Below are 20,722 nucleotides of genomic sequence, written 5' to 3'. Positions count from 1 at the left end.
ACTTTAATATAAGTTGGCATCGTCACACTATATACGGAGCGTTAACAGTTCGTCATTTATAAACCTTTGCCTTATATCAGCAACGTAATACACGTATACGTAATTGAATGTGAAACGGGCATGACATCTCGGACTATGCATACAGTTAAGTAATCGGACGGTCAATTAATGTTATCCCCATCTTTTTTCCACTTCTTTCTTTCTTAGTGATATATACTTTTTTTACACTTCATTGTCTTCAAAATTTACATCTGACTTCCTCGGACGTCTTTGTTTGGTACTATAATAGAAAATTTAATCCTGAGATAGTTATACTTGCTTTCAGGCTTTACTGTAACTTTTTCCCATACATAAAGTTCGCTTTAATGAACCCAGATCTAGATTGTTCATAGATCTATTACTTTGGTGATATTATTTTTTATATCGTCCTCTATTAATGAAATAATTCACATAATGAGATCTAAGATTTTCGCGAGTTTTATTCATTTAAATGAAACTAGTATTATTCGGATGAACTACGCGTGATTTATTTTTGTAAAGAACTACATGTACCGTGATCACGGTTGCTGCAAAGTAACCGAAACGTCGGGAGTATGTAGTTCTTTACAAAAATAAATCACGCGTAGTTTATGCGAATAATACTAGTTTCATTTAAATGAATAATTTATAATATATTTTAACATAAAATACAATGTCTTTTTTAACGACAGCTTTAAAGTATGAACAATTAATTATTATTATCTTTAATAGTTATTTTAGGACATTAATTCGATGATTCCAGTTCTTATAGCATTGTTTATGTATAGGTTTATTCTTATATTCCAAACGTTTGTAATAATATTTGTGCCGTATTAACAAGATATTAGAATATATATATATATAACTTAGAGTGAGACTATTGATATTGTTTTGTAAAATATAATTACCTATTCGATTTGGATAAAAAAGCCGAGTTGTATCCAAATAATTGGAGCCTTATTGACAGTAATTTAAAACATGCCTAATGTTATTTGAATTAATTTATTTGGTTAAGCCCAAAAGTACGTGTCCTGGTATACTTAATTGAAATAATTTTCAACATTCAAACAAACGAGATAAAATAGAGCAGATTTCTGAGGCGTTTTTTAAAATAATAACGGTTTTATCATCGAATGTTTAATCTTGGTAAAACTTATAATAAATTATTAGATAAGTAATTAAAGTTACTTAAGTAGTAAAAGGGACAAATTAGCTTCGTCGCTGGTAACTGTTCCCTATATAAGTGTACATGGGTCGTTTTTAGTAACAGCAAATTGGCAATTATTTTGTTACGTAACAAGTTACGACAAATTCACTATTATTGTATATTTTTTTCACTTGTACTGTCGTTCTTCATGGTAAATTTCGTGGTTACAGGTTAAGTTGAATTCGTCTATAGGTTCATATAGTTGATAATATTTAAAATTAAAATATTTGATTCCTATACCTACCATTCGAGTGCAGGTCTAACGAGACTAAATTATCATATATATAATATAAATAATGTAATTTTCATATATGTTAGTTAGGGCAAAGTAATAGTTAGAAATTATAGGGTTAATTATAATTATCTTATAATATAAATATTAACCTACACGTTACATACATGGAGCATTATTCGATTTCATTAGATTTATGATATATATATATATATATATATATATATATATATGTATATTTATAAGTGTTTTTCAATATTCAATTTAAACTGAGCTTAATATCACTCTTCTATTATTTACGATCTACAAGAGGGATAGATATATGCAATTTTATTTCACACATGTTCCACATACGAGAAAAATATACGTAATAATAGCATAATGTTCTGCAAAGAAGAATGTAGGATGAGGTAAAAGATGACATGCTAACCTTAGGAGAGCCTTCACAGTTAAATAACGATGCATTTTATAAAGACATTACGTTCTAATAACTTAATAATGAGTTAAAGTACAGTAATTCCCCTTATTATTCTTTAAAGTGATTGTTTTTAAGAACGCGAGTGTTTAAACGCAATGAAATTGCCGTTTACAACAGATATGTAACTAATGTAAATATAGTAGTTTATTTTTTTTTCGTTTTAAAATATCATGACAAAATATTTTTAGGCAAATTTTCCTCATACAATCATGAAAAGCACACACCGTGGCGTACAAACTTAGTGGTTCTATACAATGTTATCGCATTGTACATGATTCGTCGTGTAACACTTCGATGACAGCGATTATCGTGTTTATAAAATGGCCGATCATTAAAAATGGCGCCGGTAGCGTTGCACGCGGAACGGGCACGTGTTCCTGTTCAACATTCGTTGATCCAAATTAAAAAAAAAATCCTCACACAATTCTGAATGCAAATTTCGACTGTAATATATCTACGGAATTAAGTTTCCCAAATATAAACAACTCTAGCGGGGATTACTGCGGACGTAGGATTAACGCATTATGAAGCTTGGATAATCCGGAGAAATTTCGTATTGTCTGCCATTAGTAAACATACTGATAGTATCTTATGGTGTGTATACATATTACATTTTATCAGATCACTCTCGAGCGAGACGCAAACCTGTTCGTAACTTAGTATCAGTGATAACTGATATCTGATGTAATTGTGACTCCATTAAGACACTTCACAGTGTGTAACTATTTAGTGACATGACGTTTGATGTAATGTCTCATAGCTATAATAACATAAAAGCCCTGGAATTTATAATGTTTGCATTTTGTATTTCGATACTTTTTCTCATCTATCAGAACACTCATATTATATGCTTCTGCACAATTCATAATTTCCGACATAATAACGTATTTATATTTTGAATGTCTAATTTAATTAGTGAGAGCTTAAAATTTATTGGTATCCAATTTATTTATAGAAAATATATTAATTTAACTGTACAATTATATTTGTCTTACGCAGTAGCTAATATAACAAAAAACATTACTTTCAAACTGCTACTCTTGTTTGACTTATGTCAAATCATCTCTCTAATCTGCATGTAAAAATGTTGTCAGTTTGACTGTAGTATACCTATAGAGTATAGATGATGAAAATTCATCAATCAAATCCAATTAAACGATGGGACTATGAATAAAGATACTCAGATCTTCATCCCGAGTATTTTTTATCTGTCCAGTTATCGTGGGAGCGCGTTGAATGAATGTTATGGCTGGTGGCTGGCAGTTCGCCAGATGCAACAGGTGGCCTTCAGGGTTCATCGTGTTGGTCGAAGTTCAAGTTCACTTATGTAACATTATGTTTACGGGCGCGGCTGAGGAGAGTTTGGATCGTTAATACCTTGTTTGTAAATAATATGCCGGCGCGTTTCAACCTTGCTTTATTTATTAACTCCGTCGGCGTGTTTCATCCGTGCCAGCAACTTGTGTTGTTGGAGATTTGTTTCACTTTTATCGTGAAGTTGGGCTGTTCGTGAGTTCACTCGACCTAGTTTGTATGTTATACCAATATTGTCCTTGAATCATTATTTTAGTTGTATTCAAACTTGTTGCGCGTGTTTTATTTGTACTGCATGTTACGGATTAATTTAAAACAAGTAATTAAAAAAAAATGCTTTATAGATCACCCGCATAAAATATTACCCATACTGCTCTACAATCTCTCAATGACATATCTTTCAATAAAATTTATTGATACCCTTTCAAAGTTTAAATTTTGTTCCCAACAAAGAAAGACGGTCAGAAGAAAAAAAAGAAATCGTCTAAGCTTTGGAATTATATTACAAACAGACATGATATATAAGAAGATTTATTCTTGGGAGCTCTAAAATGAAATATCAGAATTTGGGGTAAGATAAACCAAATGTTGCTAGAAGAAAAAATTATAGCCTATCAATCGTATTACGATTTAATCGGCCGTCAAATAGGGTAATGCTATGGTTAAGATTTACAAGTTAAGCAGAATCTTGCACAAGTTACATCACCAGTCTGTTGGACTGACATCAATGGGAACATGTATTTTATATCTGAGGAATATCAAGAATATAAAGTGGCTATATCTCTGATCTGCATATTACGGATCTTACATATTAAAATGACGAGGGCTTGTCAACGTCACAAAACATGTCAAACTCTTAGGGCGAGAGTACATGGGTTGGAGGTGGTGTTACCAGTTAATTGATTTATTAATAATGGAATTTAGGGTAATATTTAGGATATTGTGTTATAGTTTCATATAGTTTCTGTTATTATATTTAAGGTTATTGTAACTGTTTGCCCCGAAATCTTATGTTTGATCTTACCTAATATTTTTTTGTGGAGTGTTGGAGTACTATAAATACAGAATTATTTGTTTTAAGACGCAAAAAACAGTAATATATCTAATTCTGTAATTTTTTTTTTAATTTTATTGGCAGGAAAACAATGTGTAACCCTATTGTGTCACAGCATCTTGCAATGTGGCAGGATGCCAAATATTCTACGTTACAGTACAAATAAAACATTTTATTCCTGTCATTAAGCTTGCGTTTTCCAATCACTTTCCGCGAGACCTTCGCTGAATACTGATCATATTATTTTGCTGTATCTTGATAAAAGTAATGCAAAATAAAATATATATGGTAATATTTTTCACTTGTTAAAAGTAGTTAGTTTAATAGAGATTAATCTTCATAATTGGAAACGAGTCCGCTATCTCATATTTATGGAGAAAATAAAAAGGGGTGGCACTTGTTGCATGAGCTTTGTCCTTGACATAAAAACTAGGTCACCGGGAACCTGTTGCTATGGATACTGAGCAAATAGAGGCAGACAACAAAGAAGGTTTTAGTTTATTCCATGACAGAAATTGTAGATTTTAAAAATAAAATGGATAGACATTATTGAATTTAAACAACGTCTATTCTGGTAGGAACTTCAATATAATATTCTATAAATATATTTTGTTGGAGTAAACAAAATCGAGTATAACCTTATGACGGCAAGGTGGAGCAGAATGTGAAGAATCGTAATGACATGTCCGCTGACTCGTGAAAATGGAAACTAAACGAATTCATTCATGGATATATATATATATATATATATATATATATGTTGTTTCTTGTTTATATATATTCTACATCTGATTTATTAATTGAACATAACTTATTATTATAAATGTACAAAGCCTTACCGAAATATCATCGAGATATCACTGACATTATATTTGTTACATGTTCAGTTAAGTAACATTCGGTTAATTCTAATGAAACAAATTCTATATAAATGAATGTATTATTAAATCCTCTATAAAAAGTATCATTGGTATGTCGTTTAAGATTATTTGAGTCCTTTGATACATGTTCAAAATTTCGTCATAAAAGATCGAGTAGTTAGCGCGTGACGCTATTACGTCGAGCGAGCCATGCATTAATATTAGGTATTATTATTATGTAAGCTGTATTATGAAATTCGCCAATATAAGTTTAACATGTTTGATTTTATACGGAGATAATTGATTATTGCCTGTAATTTCAGTATGACGCTAAAATGAATTACGAGAGTCGGGTCAAAACGTGAGAGATCAAAGGAAACGTTCTGTGATGTGCCCACATCGTAAAAAACATACCACCTAATTCATTACAGAACTACAACAACTTAAGATATATTGAAGTGTAAATTTTTAATATATTTAAATCTTATGAATATTTAATGCTTCAACAATATATCAAAATCAAAAATTGATAAACTGCAAATTGAGATTAAATCGGACATATTTATAATTTATAGTATTTTTTTTTATGTTTTGACAATGTATTCATTATTAAGACGCTATTTGTTATCAAGCTTTTCTGTTTTTGATTAGAGTATATATTTTTGATATTAAAAAATAGTTTTCGCTCTTTTTATTAAAAAAAAAACATTAATTTTATCATATTTATGATATACTAAGTCGGATATCGGAGGTAATGGAACTCCGTTTTCTATTTATAAACGTTTGCCACGAAGCCATATTTAGTCTCTAAAGTCAACATTCTAACAGCGACAGGCTTACACCTGCTCTAGTGGACCGGTCGTTATAAAATACTTCTAATATATTAGGAATGCCTGTTTATTGGTGGAAAAAAAAACCAGTCGAATCCCGTCCCACGAGGTCAGTGTGTCGGGGCGATGAGAGCGAAAGTCATGATGAAGATTATGGCAAAAACTTGTCTTTGTATTGAGGTTTTGTTGGACGATCTAATCTGTTAGATAATATTTGATTATTAAATATGCTAGATGAAGAGCTTAGGATATTTAATAATACTCGTCCAGACAATACGACTAGTATAAAATTATATCAGCTGTACTGAGCGTAATGGTGAAAAATATATCACCAATAATTTCTAAATGATGGCTATTGTCCACAGGTCTCAGTGTCTACTGGTTAAGAAGATCATGTAGTGGAGATTAGATAGTAGAAGTGCTTTGTATATCCAAAATGGCCGACATAGACGAGATGAATATCGGCGAAGACGGCGGCTACGAATACGACACAACGAAAATACCGGAGATAATAACAGATGACATGAATGAATCCGGTTACCAGGAGGGCTCGGAGAAGAGCTACGGAGACCGGCGTGACTCCAAGGAGGGTTACGGTGGTGAAGGGGATTCGGATAGTGGCGTTGATGGGGTTAGCAGTGGCTGTAGTACCGTGGACGACTGTCCGGTTGTGTCGATCAATGACGTTGTCGCGTACTATGACATCAGACCCAGGCGGCGGTATGTTCCCCAGCTCAACTTCTACCATCTCGACATCGAGAGGATGGCAATGGACGCTGTAGTTCAGGTAAGTTCATAAGGCCTATAACTCAACTTAATCACTTTAAACGATTCCTTAATATAGCAATCTGTTTAGTTATTGTACCAAAGAACTGCAAAGTGGACTGTAGTCAATTAAAATTCAAGTAGTAATGAATTATAATTTTATTATATGGCTACAATATTTATCAGCGTTCACGGATTAGCTAATACCTATATTGGATTTAGTTTTCTATAGTTAGTTTGAAAGTTATTAGAACTAATGTTACGCAAACAAGAACTTTGTTACAAAATGCTGTATAGAGCCAGTGTATGTTGGTCTACCTTTCTCTTCGCTATCATGAATTCTATCGACGTTTTGCTCGTAATATGCTCTGAACTGGTAACTTTTGTTCTCAAATTGATCAACTCCTAGACGAGGATCGTTTTCGAAATCCTAACCTTTTGCTTTCAATTACTATTGCTCGTCGGAAATTGTGTCTATGCTTAATCATTTGTAATGTTTGTGATATTTCTGAAGTATTATTGTGATTCCACTGATTGTCTGACTTCGTCACTCGGTTTTCGTAACAATTGTGATTTTTATAAAACATATCATTACGAAAAACATAATTGCTTGATAAGTACAACATCCATTACGTAATGTGAATACAATATACATAAAACAGTTGTATACATTCTAACACGTCGAAAGAACTCTTATTTTAGTACAGTCTTACAAATTGAATTAGATTGTAATACTTAATGTGTGTGTAATTAAAATTGTAGAATATTCTAGCTAAAATACAAATCGAAACCATATAAGACTCCGTATTTTATTTTTAATGGCCGCTATTATTATCTGCGTCATGTACTATGGCTTCTAGAGTTTCTCCAAGACACCAATCTTTATCTGAAACTCCGGGAGAAAATGCTTTTACACTTTTTATAGAAACTTTAATATGGATATGAAGTAATTCTTTAATTTTTACTACGACTCATCTGTTAATTTTAAACACTCCCATTCTAATATTTCGTATTTCTTTACCGTTATAAAAGGCGTTTATTAAAAGCGTTACGTAAATTTCAATATAACAGCAGACGTCTACCGATTCAGTGTTTCACATACTATACTGGATTAAGAACTGAATAAAAATGCACTGCCAAATAAATGAGATTTCTGAATTAGCATATTAAAACTTTTATTGGCCAACCGTTACAAGAATAGTAAATGTTTTACGTAATGATGCGTCTACGAGATTGTGTTTTTTTGTTGTTTTGTTACGAAAGTTCGACACAGATGTAATTAAAAATGGGTTCATTGCTTCTTAGAAATATGATTTTAGCGATCTCCTGTCTGTGGCGCAATCCGCTCCGATGAGAATAGATTGTGATTGCAACACTTGAAATGCTAAGAGTTGGTGAACAGCAGATTTATGTTTATAAATAGATTATTTTTACTTAAGACTTTGAAAGTTAATAAAACACGCTCCTCGCTTTTAAACTTCCTCGGAATGGTTTGAGTTTTGGTATTTTTATATATTGTAGAGAACGCAACATAAGTTTACAATATTTGAACGAACATTGAAAGAAAACGAATCTCTTTCAAGGCCAAAGACTTTAATACCTCCACTTAATCACCGGTAGTCGATCAACCTGCTGTTTTAATTGCGAAACGTTCTAAATGCCGATAAAACGGCGTGTGATTTTGTGATTTATCTGCTTAGTTTAAAGTTTGTTTTTGTGTGAGACTATCGAGATGTTACGTTGCTGCCGTAATGCATGGGAAGCCTTATTGTCGGGGATTGTATGTGCGTGATAAATCGATAAATGCGTTGGTGTGTACGTCGTGATTTCAAGGGCACATCAGATAAACACTGATATCTGCTGGACTCGGGTTGAGTAGGCTCCAAACACTCTAACACTCATGGTTATCAATGGATACGTAAATTAATTAAAATTGAAATAGAGTATATAAAGAAGCATCAGGATTCCGATACTCAGTACTGCCGGGTTCGACCCTGCTCGCGTCAATGAATTTTCCATTATTTTGTGCTTGGATTTGGATTCAAGTATATATATTAAAATTTGCTTAACATAAAACAAATATTCATATATGTATATATATGTATACAAATTACAAATATGTAGAAACAAAATTCACAATATTTAAAAGAACAAATGGGTTTTATTTATAAATAATTGATAAAAAATATACGGTTTTTTTAATGGGTACTTTATTTAGTTTATGAATAAAAAACCTTTTTTAATTTTTTTAACTCCAGAAAGAGTGAACGCAATCTGTTGGCTTATTTTATATTATTAAAAATGTTACCTTAAGCAAGTAACGTCAGTATGCTTAGCACAAGTTCGCATAGTCACACTACATACGAAGCGTTTCCCGTTTCTCATTTTATAATCTACATTAATAGTTTAATGTATGAAGATGATTTATTAATGAAAAATTGAAAACTTAGCGTTTCAAACTTGTTGTAAATATTTTAAGAAAGCGAATATTTCCTGAAGTATAAAATACTCTTGTCATTTCTTAAACTCTTATATTGAGATTATTGTTAATATCTTAGAACTTATTTGAGATTATTGTAAATATTTTAGTAGGAAATTATTATTTTCAGACAAATACCTTGTAACGATATATTTATTTGGCTATAACTATGCCCGTGACTTCGTACGCGTGGAGTATTTTTTTATTATATATATTAATAAAACGAAATAACTAAAATAAAAGTAGCTCAAGTTACTTGTTACTAATTTAGGTATCTGCCATTGAAAGTCCTGACAAAATCCGTTCAGCAGTTTTTGAGTTCAGTTGGAACAAACATTACCTGTCACAAACAAGAATTTAATTTTTTTTTTGTATATAAGCCAAGTGTAGTGAGTACACCCATATACGCTAAGTAAAAATCGCTTATAATTCTATAAGGAACCCATTTCTATAAGAAACCCTATTCATTTATATGGAGGTACCTTTATTTTTATGGATGCCATTTAAAAACCGAAAGCAAGCCCAACATATAACCTGTTCATATAAGAGAAAAATTTCCTCTAGTGCAATATATGCTTTAATAATATTATAATTAGGTTAATTATAGGTATGTGTATATTTAGGTAAAAAAATACGAGTAATTTATTGTCAATAACATCGTACTCGGGTCACACGTGTGCCACGTAATCAGATTAGACGCTTACATTTGGACAAACAGCGTATGCAAGTCCCTTGTACGTGTGACTAAAACCGACCAAATGATTTTGACCAAAAGGTTCATCACTTGTAACGTCTATAAGTTAAAAACTAAGACATACGCTTAATTAAATTGTGTAAATATGAGCTATTTTATAATTGATACAAATTGATTACGAATAAGAACAATTAAAATGTTTGTTAACAGACAATAGATATACATCTGGTAATTGGCAGTATGTGACATACATAATTAATTTGTGCGACGGAATTAATTAATTATTAATTGATTCAATTCAGTTACCATTATATAGCATCTGGCAGATTGAAGTATTCTATCTCAGCCTTTCTCAGAATATCATTATTGTATGACGTTTTTAATTTTTAATCTGCGGTTAGATCTCGACTGCCAGTGTTATTTATTTTAACGTTTTTCCTTAAAAGTAATTTGAACCGCCATTTGTTACTTGGAACTAGATGAAAAAAACATCTTAATTGTTAAAGTAAATACACGTTGACTAGACATAAATATGATGGTCATGTTTTGCACGCGTTTTGTTCATTCAATGCGATTAAAGTTAATATTGAATATATTCAGTTGAATGAACAACGTACTGTTAAAATTTTCGTAGTTTTTTTTTTTGGAAATTCGTTTCCATCGTGTAATTTAAATGAAATGTTATTACAGCGTAATTAAAGATCAAAACATCTTATATAAATGATGATGTATGACGCAAAATCTTAAATATCTCAATACCTACTAATAAAAACGTCTGAATATTGAATATGGAATTATTTTTTCTACGCTACGAGTGTAATAATCTAAGGCTATTCTAAGACCAGGAATGGGCTCTGTGTAGTGTGTTTAATAGTAACCGATGGCGTCTTTCTCCTTCTGACCAGGACCTGTTTTACGATTGTAGGGTCAACGCCTTTCCGTAACATAGCAATCGGGTAATGGTCTAATGCTCCCAGTTTATGTGTAACCATTATGCATTAGAATATATACTTAACCCAAACCGAAATAAGGAATACCGTGGTTTGTATTAACCTTAAAATAGTCTTCGCTTACATTGTTATAGTTTTTTAGTTTTACAAATACAATACAAGGAAGATAAAGGGAAAACGATAACGGATCTTTAATAATCACTCCGACATCCCCACCATACTAAGTATTATCAATCAATAAATTTGTTTCGTACTATAATATTCTAAACGAAATTACTGCCTGAACTTCGCCAGAATAAGAAACGTCTTCGAGTGTTTGGAACCGCCCGCGTGTGGTAATGAAACCACATACATATATCTAAACTGCATTTCAAAGAGTGACTTCATAATGAATGTTACGAGATATCGCGACTTTTTAACGCCTATATATATAATGTTCACAACAAAACCGATCGTGTTTTCTCGGTGGTGTGAATCACGTTTTTTGAGTTATAACCACTTCGCTCGTGATGTCGTTTGTCAGACCCTTTGATAGCGGATGTGGTCACATGATTATACGTAATGATTACATATACTAGGGTGAATTAAATTTCATACATTCGTATTATGTTTTCTTTTTTAATGTTTTATTTATACGTCAAGCTGTTGTAACATAAATCATTAACATAATGATGAAACCAGAGACTATATTCTTGTTTTTTTGTATCATATTTTGCATATATCTCACTTCCTATATTTATTGATTGTCGTGTCTGTCTAAAATTTCGGTAAAATCCATTATAAATTAATGCAGGCATATGAAAATCTTTGTAGGTTGTACTTCAATAAATACTAATTTTCTGTTTGTTTTATTACTATACAATGGAAGTACTAAAAATTGTCTCTTTTGATAAATAAGTCAAGTACTACAAAGTTTCATAGTATTCCTTTAAGTAGACTTAAAAACTTACAATACACCAGCTGCCCTTTAACATTTTATTTTAATTTCATTGAAAGCTTTAGCGATATAATCCTAATCACAAATTAATAATTATACAGAAGCCTAAATTAAAATACATAATTTTTCTGTTTTAATCAACTAATATAAATATATTAAACTAATGCGAATTTAATATTTACGCTTTTAATGTGTGACGTGATATATATATATACATGCACACACACATACATACCCATGTAATACAGGTATGTATGTGTGTGTGCACATGTAATATAGGTATGTATGTATGTATGTGGGTGTCCAATAACACAGTTTAGAATCTATTGATTATTAGGTTTCTTAACAATTTTTCAATTTAAATGTTACGTTAAATACGGGCGTGGGTGTATCGTAGCGTCGCAATTTTTCCTATTAAAGCCCCTGTCACGTTGATGGTGTTACGTTAATCGACTTCTCTATTAATAATCATATTTTTTATAGTTTAATGCTATATATATTTAGTTACGGATGTATTTATTAATTTATTCCGTATATATATCTATAGATTACGTTAAATTGTTTTTTTGCTTTTGTTATTGAAGATTTTTTTTATTTATTTATTTATTACTATTAGAAACAATTGCAGATGAAAATTAATCGTCACTGGAGTATTTAATGATATTTTTATATGTTTGCTCGCGGGAGAAATGTTTTGATAACTGGCGACAACGCTGTTTATATGTACGGAGATATTAAAAAAATCAATTACTTTTATATGAAAATATGCATCATCTGAAGTATTTAAAAATAAAGATCACCTATTTCACTTAATGTTATATTTAATACAAGTTTATATATTTATCAATTACCAGCAATAATCTAGCAAGTCAACTGTTCATATTGATAGTTAAGTTAGTTTTTAAGTTAAACGCTATCCACTCTCCTCGTCGCCTACAAAACGGCCTTCATTTGCATTAAGGGTCTATATGTTTCGCAATAATACGTGTCTCAGATTAGTTGCTATGTCCTTTATCGAACACATTCAATGCACGAACTTTCAAACTGAGTATTTATACCTATATATATATAATATAAACGTCTGTTCGTGTTTTCCGAATAAATTGGATTTCTTAAGTCTATGTCGAATTATGATATCGAGATATAAATAAGCCTTTATTAATGTCTTATTGAATTATTAGGTTATAACTTCGTTAATAACTAGTAGATTTTAGGCGCAAATTACGTTATATTAACTCGATGCGTGTTGAATAATGTTCTAATGTCGTTAGATGTGTCTCAGATTTATAATATTTACGACCACAGCAAATGTTTCCATCATGTGTTGTATGAATGGTGTTAGAAATACTTAAATATATTATTCTGTGTCGTTTGTAAGTGTACGTAATCGTTTTTTAAATTCAATTTAAAATAATCTTTAAATTTACTTAGTTATTAGTTATCGTTTCGTTATTATTACAAGAAAAATGAGATAGGCAATAAAAATTTATGTTCATTTTAATTTTTACGTTGGCATTATTTAATATTGCCTTTGTTTTGGATTTTGAATGTTTTTCAGATACTTATTAAATATAATAAAAAATTACCCTCACATGTCTTTAGCGTAATCCCGATAGTTATTATTTATGCGTCTATATTTTTCATAATAATAACATGGTAAATGTTGTATGAGTTTTATTTTGTCGATTTCTTATCACACTTATCGGGTTGATGGTAAATTTTTTGGGAACCGTAATTCGCTATAGATTTAAAAAGCTTAGGAAATAACGTATGGGAATTTGACCATTAATGTAAAATTTATCCTAACCATAAGGATACCGAAGTCTTTGTAGCTGAAACAAATTTTGAACAAACAAGTATTGAGACGCATTGGCAGGTTTGCCGTTTCCAAGTAATATATTAAACGTTTTATGAAAGGTTTGCAAAAGTAATTAACGGATTGGCTTGAAAGCAATCTATATGTCGAAATGTTGCGCGGGACTTCAAAGTTGCGGTCCGACTATGAAGAAACGGTTACTTGTGAGCTATTATTTAGAGAAATACTTAACTCACGTGTCGTTAACAGCACAAAAGATATTCTTAAAAAACTTTGTTTCTATATTTTTGTTATCGTCTTCAAATTGCTTGTGTATTTTAAGCAATGAGTAGGAATATTTTACTATTGAAATTCGATGACAAATTGTTTTAAATTTTAACTAATTGCCTAGTGATGTTTTATTGATGTAGGTCATAGTCAAGTGTAGGTATGCATCGGACAAAAATAATGCTCTATAAATAACATCCTTCGTATATCATCCGCCTTCCATTATCGAGATTCTGAATTAGAGCCAACCAGATAACGTCCCTTGTATTGTCAGAACTTCTAAAGATTTTGCTAGATATATCCACTCGGATAAAACTATGAGCGACCTATAAATAATGTTTACACACAAACATGTTATAACTTTTTTATATGAAAATGAATTCCGATTTGTATCAAAGGGATTTTGAGTTGCGATTATTTGTTACTCATTTTATTTTAAATACTCGATACATATATTAACCGATTCCATACAAAATATCAGTCCTTCATACATATGCGGTTATTTAAATCATTGACAGTTCTAAACTTTTAAATTATATTCTATATTTCTGTATCGTATAATCTATTCTGATTCCTTTGCATGAATTATCTTGTCAAAACTATAATTTTTATTACAGCGCCTCTCACTTCGAACGTTATAACATTTTCAGTTCTAATTATTACCAATTACTTGAGCACTTTCAGTATAACCGTATCTTATATAAGAGTGTCATAACTCGGTAATCCTATTAAGATGCGCCTTTTTATTTGTTTTCTATGTAAAAGACCATTAGTATGATTTATTCTTCAAAGAATTGTGGAAGATCGCTCATAGTTTTATATTTTTTATAACTCAATTAATTTTTTACTTTAACGATGTCTGTTTTCTGTTATTATTCGTCATTGAATGTTATTTTAATAGTATAGAATAAGTTGGCAACATTTGACACTCTTCATTGTAATGAATGTCTTTGTGTAGTTGCCGTGTTGCTATCTCGTGTGATGTATTTGGTAGCGTTCCTTGTTTTAAGCTATTTGAAAAGAAAAAACAAGTGAAATACCAAAAATAATAATAAAACCATTTGCTTATAATCAGAATAATCTGTAGTTTAATGTATCATGTAATTTAAATATTGTTTAAACGAATAATATTCATACAATTTTATAAATTATAAACGATATTGAGTACGTTAAGTAAATCGATTATTAGTAAATTTAAGTTATTTAAGAATTATATGGAATTAATAGTCGTAGATGAACAGGTCAAACTCACAATCTGTAAAGTTGAATTGAAACTAAGTCTTTCGGATACAACGCGTAAGAAAGGCCTTAGTTTGGTTACACTTAAATGAGGACGCGCGGAAATGTAAGGTATCATTACGTATAGTCTAGTGGTTTTATTTTTTATGCTATAATGAATATATATATTTATTCACCTCGTTTTAAAAATAATGACGATGATGTTAAATTATGAGTAAACATGAGTAATTGGTCTCAAGTTGTTGCACTTGACAATGCGCCATCGTCTTGTTGCTTCTTCCTTTACATAAAATGCGTTAGAAGATAGTTGTTTGATATAAACAGGCTCTTAGTCTATGTTCCATACACACCAGATATCTGACTACCTTCAACTTTACTATTTTGTTATGACGTGTTTGTTTTGTTTTTTTTTTTTATATGTAAATTTTATTTGTTTTTGATGTCAACACTTAACATACCTTTAGCAGTTTTTGGTGAGATTCGAGTGTTCCTTGCATTTTAAATCAACGTCTCGATTTTCGTCACTTATGTTGTTTACTGTCCATTAAAATGCGTATATTAGTAGATGCGACGTTTCAATCAAAGATTTCCGTTTGAATTTTTTATAACTTTAATAAGAATAAAAAGTTAATTTATGTTAAAGAATTCGTATTGCTCGGGTAAAATTAATTAATGCTATTCCAATTGTCACAGATGAAAAAAATTATGTACGTACGTATACTTTAGTACATTAATGTGTATCATATATATATATATGTTATATAATATTTATTTTAGACATCGAAACATAGAAGTATGTTTTTGTTATAAACCGTGGTGTACATTTATGACTTTCATTTAACATAAAGTACTGACGTGTGGCGATTATAGCGTTCGAGACCATAGCAGTGCCAAGGACATTTCGCATTGTTAACTATTGATGTTCCCCATTATGATACAGATTGTGTAACGCAAAACATACTAAATTATATATGCGATATAAATATCACATTACTCATAAATCTTTCGTACATTTCAATGTGGAAGTCGGTATGGCGATTTGTTAGTCTATTTCATCAAAATGGGGAGCTATTTGGATAATCATTTGGAGCTTTTCATTGTGGTGATGTGGGTGATCATTTCTTATGCTTGTACTCGGCAATGTCTTTCACAGGGAATTTTATTTTTAATTTTTTTTCTTACTATCCTAATTCGACCCTTAATTAAGTGTTATTATTATACACATGTATTTGTTACACAAAAATATAATTACTAAATGTACACCCTACACAGTTACCACAGAGTACAGTTTAAAAACCTGGCATAAATATTCGCTCATGTAATTTTTTTTTAATATTGTAACGTGATGAAAGCTTAAGAAATCTGTTAATTTTCAAACATTACTTCATTAGCAAATACTTCACTACATTTAATATTTTACAAACCTGACAATATTTTTAGATGATTGATTCACAGCTCTTACTTGTCAAGTCTCAAGCATCAGTGCGTTGTCAAAGACATTAAATAATAAATTGCTTTTTAATACGAAAGGAGTAATTGCATCACGATTGTTTATAGTAATTATATTCTATTGTTCACAGATGCTAAATAATATGTGTAACTTCACGGAAAGACTTAGTCGTAAACATTTCAATAACAATAATGATTTGTTATTATAGATTTGAAAACATGTTTGTTAGTTCTTTACGACGAAAACACCTTAATATATATATAAAAGTCATTAAAATTATAGCTCTCACATATCACATAAAATATAAGGCTAAGTTTCAAACTAGCGATAAAATGATTGTACATGATCGACGTATTTACCTATTATATACATGTACTGAACAAGTCATTGAGCATATTTTTTTTGGCACAATACAAATGTGTGTTACCAAATTAATATTTACCCGTCAAAATATATACGACAAACATGTAAAGGCTTTATAATAATGGCGCGAGGTTCTAATAATTTCATTATCGATTCTCACAATACTCTATTAGCACATTACAATAATTGTTTTATGCAAAACTCACATAAGTATTACGATGTCAAAAATTATATTTATCTGATGTACATAACACATAGTCTGTATCAAGGTAAATATAGATTGTTACTATAGAGTAGCTATGTCATAAATTTGGCTTTAAATTATTAGTGATGGATCACTCGCTGAATATATCGCTTTTTATCAGCAAAATAAAATAATTGCTAGGTCACAATATTGTTTCCAGAGTTTAAAATTTTAAACATGCGCTCCGTAAATTTTGAAAAAAATAAAAATACGAAACGGATAATTTTGGATGCGTTAAAAATAATATTCTGTTAACAACATTTTAATATGAATAGATGTACAACATCCGTCTGTATGTCCTACTCAATAACATTATTATAGTCTCATGTATTATCAATTGTTTTAGCCGTTTTGTAGTTTGCGGTTTTTTTTAAATGTTACATAAAATAACATTCAATAAACTTTAAAATCTTTTGATAAATTTTATTTATACAAAGCATATATTTTTAAGAGGAATTAATATCTGTGAATAATGTTTTATTGGAAGGTTTTCATTAAGAAAATTTACGAGGTAGTTTTTTTCGTGTAACTCATATTCGTGGTTGGCAAATAAAAGTTTTCACGAATACTTCAAATCAATAATATATGTATATAAATTGAATTAAATATAAATTTAATTTAGACATATTACATCACATGTATTCTTAATAAATCGTCCAATGAAAATGAAAATCTTCAAAACCATTCTGACAATAAAACTCTATAACCCGAATACATTGAGAGGTCGTTGAAAGGACTGTGATTTCTTAGAACATTGTCTTATTCTGTCAGTGCGGGGTTGGCATCGTTTTATATTGGGCTCGTTGTAAAGGAGCCTGTTGTTTATCGATTTCGTTTCTATAATCAGATGAAGTTACTAACACAGGGCCGCTAGTATTATACGTATTCACAGATCGATCTAAGTACCTCTTAAAACGACCTTGATATTTACTGACCTTAAACCCTTTACTTTATATCTCGTTTATTTTAAAAATTCTCGTGAACGTGTGTGTGGAGTGAAAGGATAGTGCAGCCGTATTCCCTGTCACAGATTTATGTATTCGGTTGTTGTAAAATCATTATATTTCGTCCAATATCTATTAGATCAGCGGCACATTTTCTCATTAGTTTTTGTTCTATTATATCTGATATAACTAAGTCTTTTATAAGCCATTCTTCACACGATGTATACAGATATCAAAGTTGCTTCTGGTCTTTAGGGTTCACTAAAAGATTTCTCAGAAAGGCTATATAATTTTATTTCATTTCAATTATCGATCCAAAGCGAGAAGGTACATTGTATATTCGTCTATTATGATGTATTTTTGCACGTACGCGATTTTCTCAACTGCTGTTACGATTTGTATAGCTATTACTGTACAAGAAAGCTTTATGACGCATTGCATTCTAATGACGATCTTTGGAGATAAATGACGAAACTCCTCAATTGATAATTTCCTGCTGGAAGTCTGTTATTAATTCTCTTTGAAAGTTGTTTATCATACCGAATATCGTATATTTTATTTCGTAGATTATAGGTTTATAATGTTTATACGAATATATGTTCAAGTTGATTTATCTTTGTATTTAGCGATGTCGTTTCTATATAATATTAATCATACCCTAAAAGGTTTAATTGATTGCTTATAACGAACGCCTAAGAATTGATCGTTATGTCGGATGTAATTGTTATAAATAAAATGAATTAACACTACAAATACAGCGGAGCGTCGTGAAGCGAAAGGTGCATCTGAGCCCAGCTCTGCCTTTATTGTGTGTGATAATTGAATATATAATATATTTATATTGTCTGTCTAGTGAATTGTTAAACGCTTACAAAGCTGACACCTGATCCCGCATAAGTCATCAGAATTAAATCACCATTTATTTGCATATCGCGAAGATAACTCTTGTAAGGTTCATTACTCGTAAGGTTACATTGATGTACCTCAAATATTACGTTCTGTTATTCTTATATTTACGAACGAATTTTACGAACAACTTATTGTTGTATTATTACGCTATAATGACAAAGCATTATCTTAATCAAATAATGTTAGACTATTTATTGCTCACTATTTGTGTCATCGTGAATAATTGACTACCTCATCCTATGTTTAGTACTGTGATTTCACCTTCAGTCCTACCCAATACGCAGCGCCGATTTAACATGGAATTAGGACTATATTATTTAGATGTAGGATCTATTTTTGAATAAATTCAATTTTCAGCTCAATTTAGTTCATATAAACAAAACATTTTTTTAAATTTAGTTTTAAGACGAACTGATATCGTATAAGGAGGTTCAATGCTCTTTTGTAAATTTCGATCCTTTTTGAAAAATTTGAATGCAATCCGACGTTTTAGTTAAATTAAAAATAAGTCTCGAAATTTAAAATTGAGTGCATTACCTACATTACATTTTTTTAATGTACGTGTTTTATTTCTTTCTTCATACGCTTTATGTATTCGTCTCTGTGGTTTAGACTTTGTGACATCCGAGCACAAAGTCTTTTATGTTCTGAAAAGGCATATTGTACTAGTCTTGTCCTTCTAAACGAGGCTCATTAAATTTAAATTAGCTATTTGCCCTGGGGTGTTCGATACGTTGAGAGCTTCCGCGCTTGACACGTGTTAGAGTTTGTGACTGTGTAAATACAGGTTTGTAATAACAGAAATACCAATCTGATACATAAACAAACCGCGGCTGTTCATTGAAGGTCTTTGCACGATACACTTTTAAAACTAATGGTACTTCTTTTGTTTTGTGACAGCACGAAAGTCCAAAGTATTAGAAAAAAATTCTTATAGCATGTAATATTATATATACCTAAATTAAAATAGAAAAATACAAAATAAATTTTTTGAATAAAAATTACTGCGCATTCCCAGGGAAATCGGTGACGTAAATGGAAAATACAGATTTAAAATAAAGACAGTTTCAAAAGGCTTACAAAAAAGATTCGATAAAAAACAATCTTGGTTACAAACGACGGCATAATGTCCGTGTCTGTCCGTCTAATACGAGCAGGGCGAGGGGTGATACTAACAAGTTTAAAGGGGACCTTGGGCGCGTCTTCGCAATCCCCAATGACGGGTGTATTTTTAATTTACTTAACGTAATAATACAATGGGATTTACATTTGTGATGATTTACTGTCCTACGACGCGGCCGCTTTGATTTGCCTCTAAACGTTACTCAGATATTTAAATATTTTAAATCATATGAATATAAATTAACATGTGTATTACAAATGTGTGTTGCCATGCTATCCCATTCTATTACACTAATTTAATAGAGTTATAATGTATGTTGACGTGTTGGTTTCGTTATAACGTCAAAACAACAAAATTATATACTTATTCCAGACAGAAGGTTATAACGTGTGTTATTATTTAGTACAAATTACTGATACAGTGTTAATTAGTATCAATGCGTATATAAAGTAATCATCTATATTATAAATCACCGCTTAAAAAAGGTTAGCAAATCGCAAAAAAAAAAAAATTAAATTCAAGTAATTGCAATTGATGCACTCGTTTCAA

At 30.6% G+C, this 20,722-nt stretch overlaps 1 protein-coding gene across 1 annotated transcript in view; it reads left to right on the top strand.

Annotated features, from left to right (window-relative positions):
* LOC116767124 (terminal nucleotidyltransferase 5C) overlaps nucleotides 1-20,722 on the top strand; it is a 94,482-nt gene that overhangs the window by 11,297 nt on the left and 62,463 nt on the right. Inside the window, exon 2 of the mRNA XM_032657308.2 lies at nucleotides 6,359-6,780. Within this exon, the coding sequence (XP_032513199.2) occupies nucleotides 6,430-6,780 (351 nt within the window). The 5' untranslated portion in view covers nucleotides 6,359-6,429. The remainder of the gene's footprint in view (nucleotides 1-6,358; nucleotides 6,781-20,722) is intronic.

This window comes from Danaus plexippus, chromosome 10, assembly GCF_018135715.1.
Source record: "Danaus plexippus chromosome 10, MEX_DaPlex, whole genome shotgun sequence".
Classification (NCBI taxonomy): domain Eukaryota; kingdom Metazoa; phylum Arthropoda; class Insecta; order Lepidoptera; family Nymphalidae; genus Danaus; species Danaus plexippus.
This window is presented reverse-complemented; position numbering and strand designations above follow the sequence as displayed.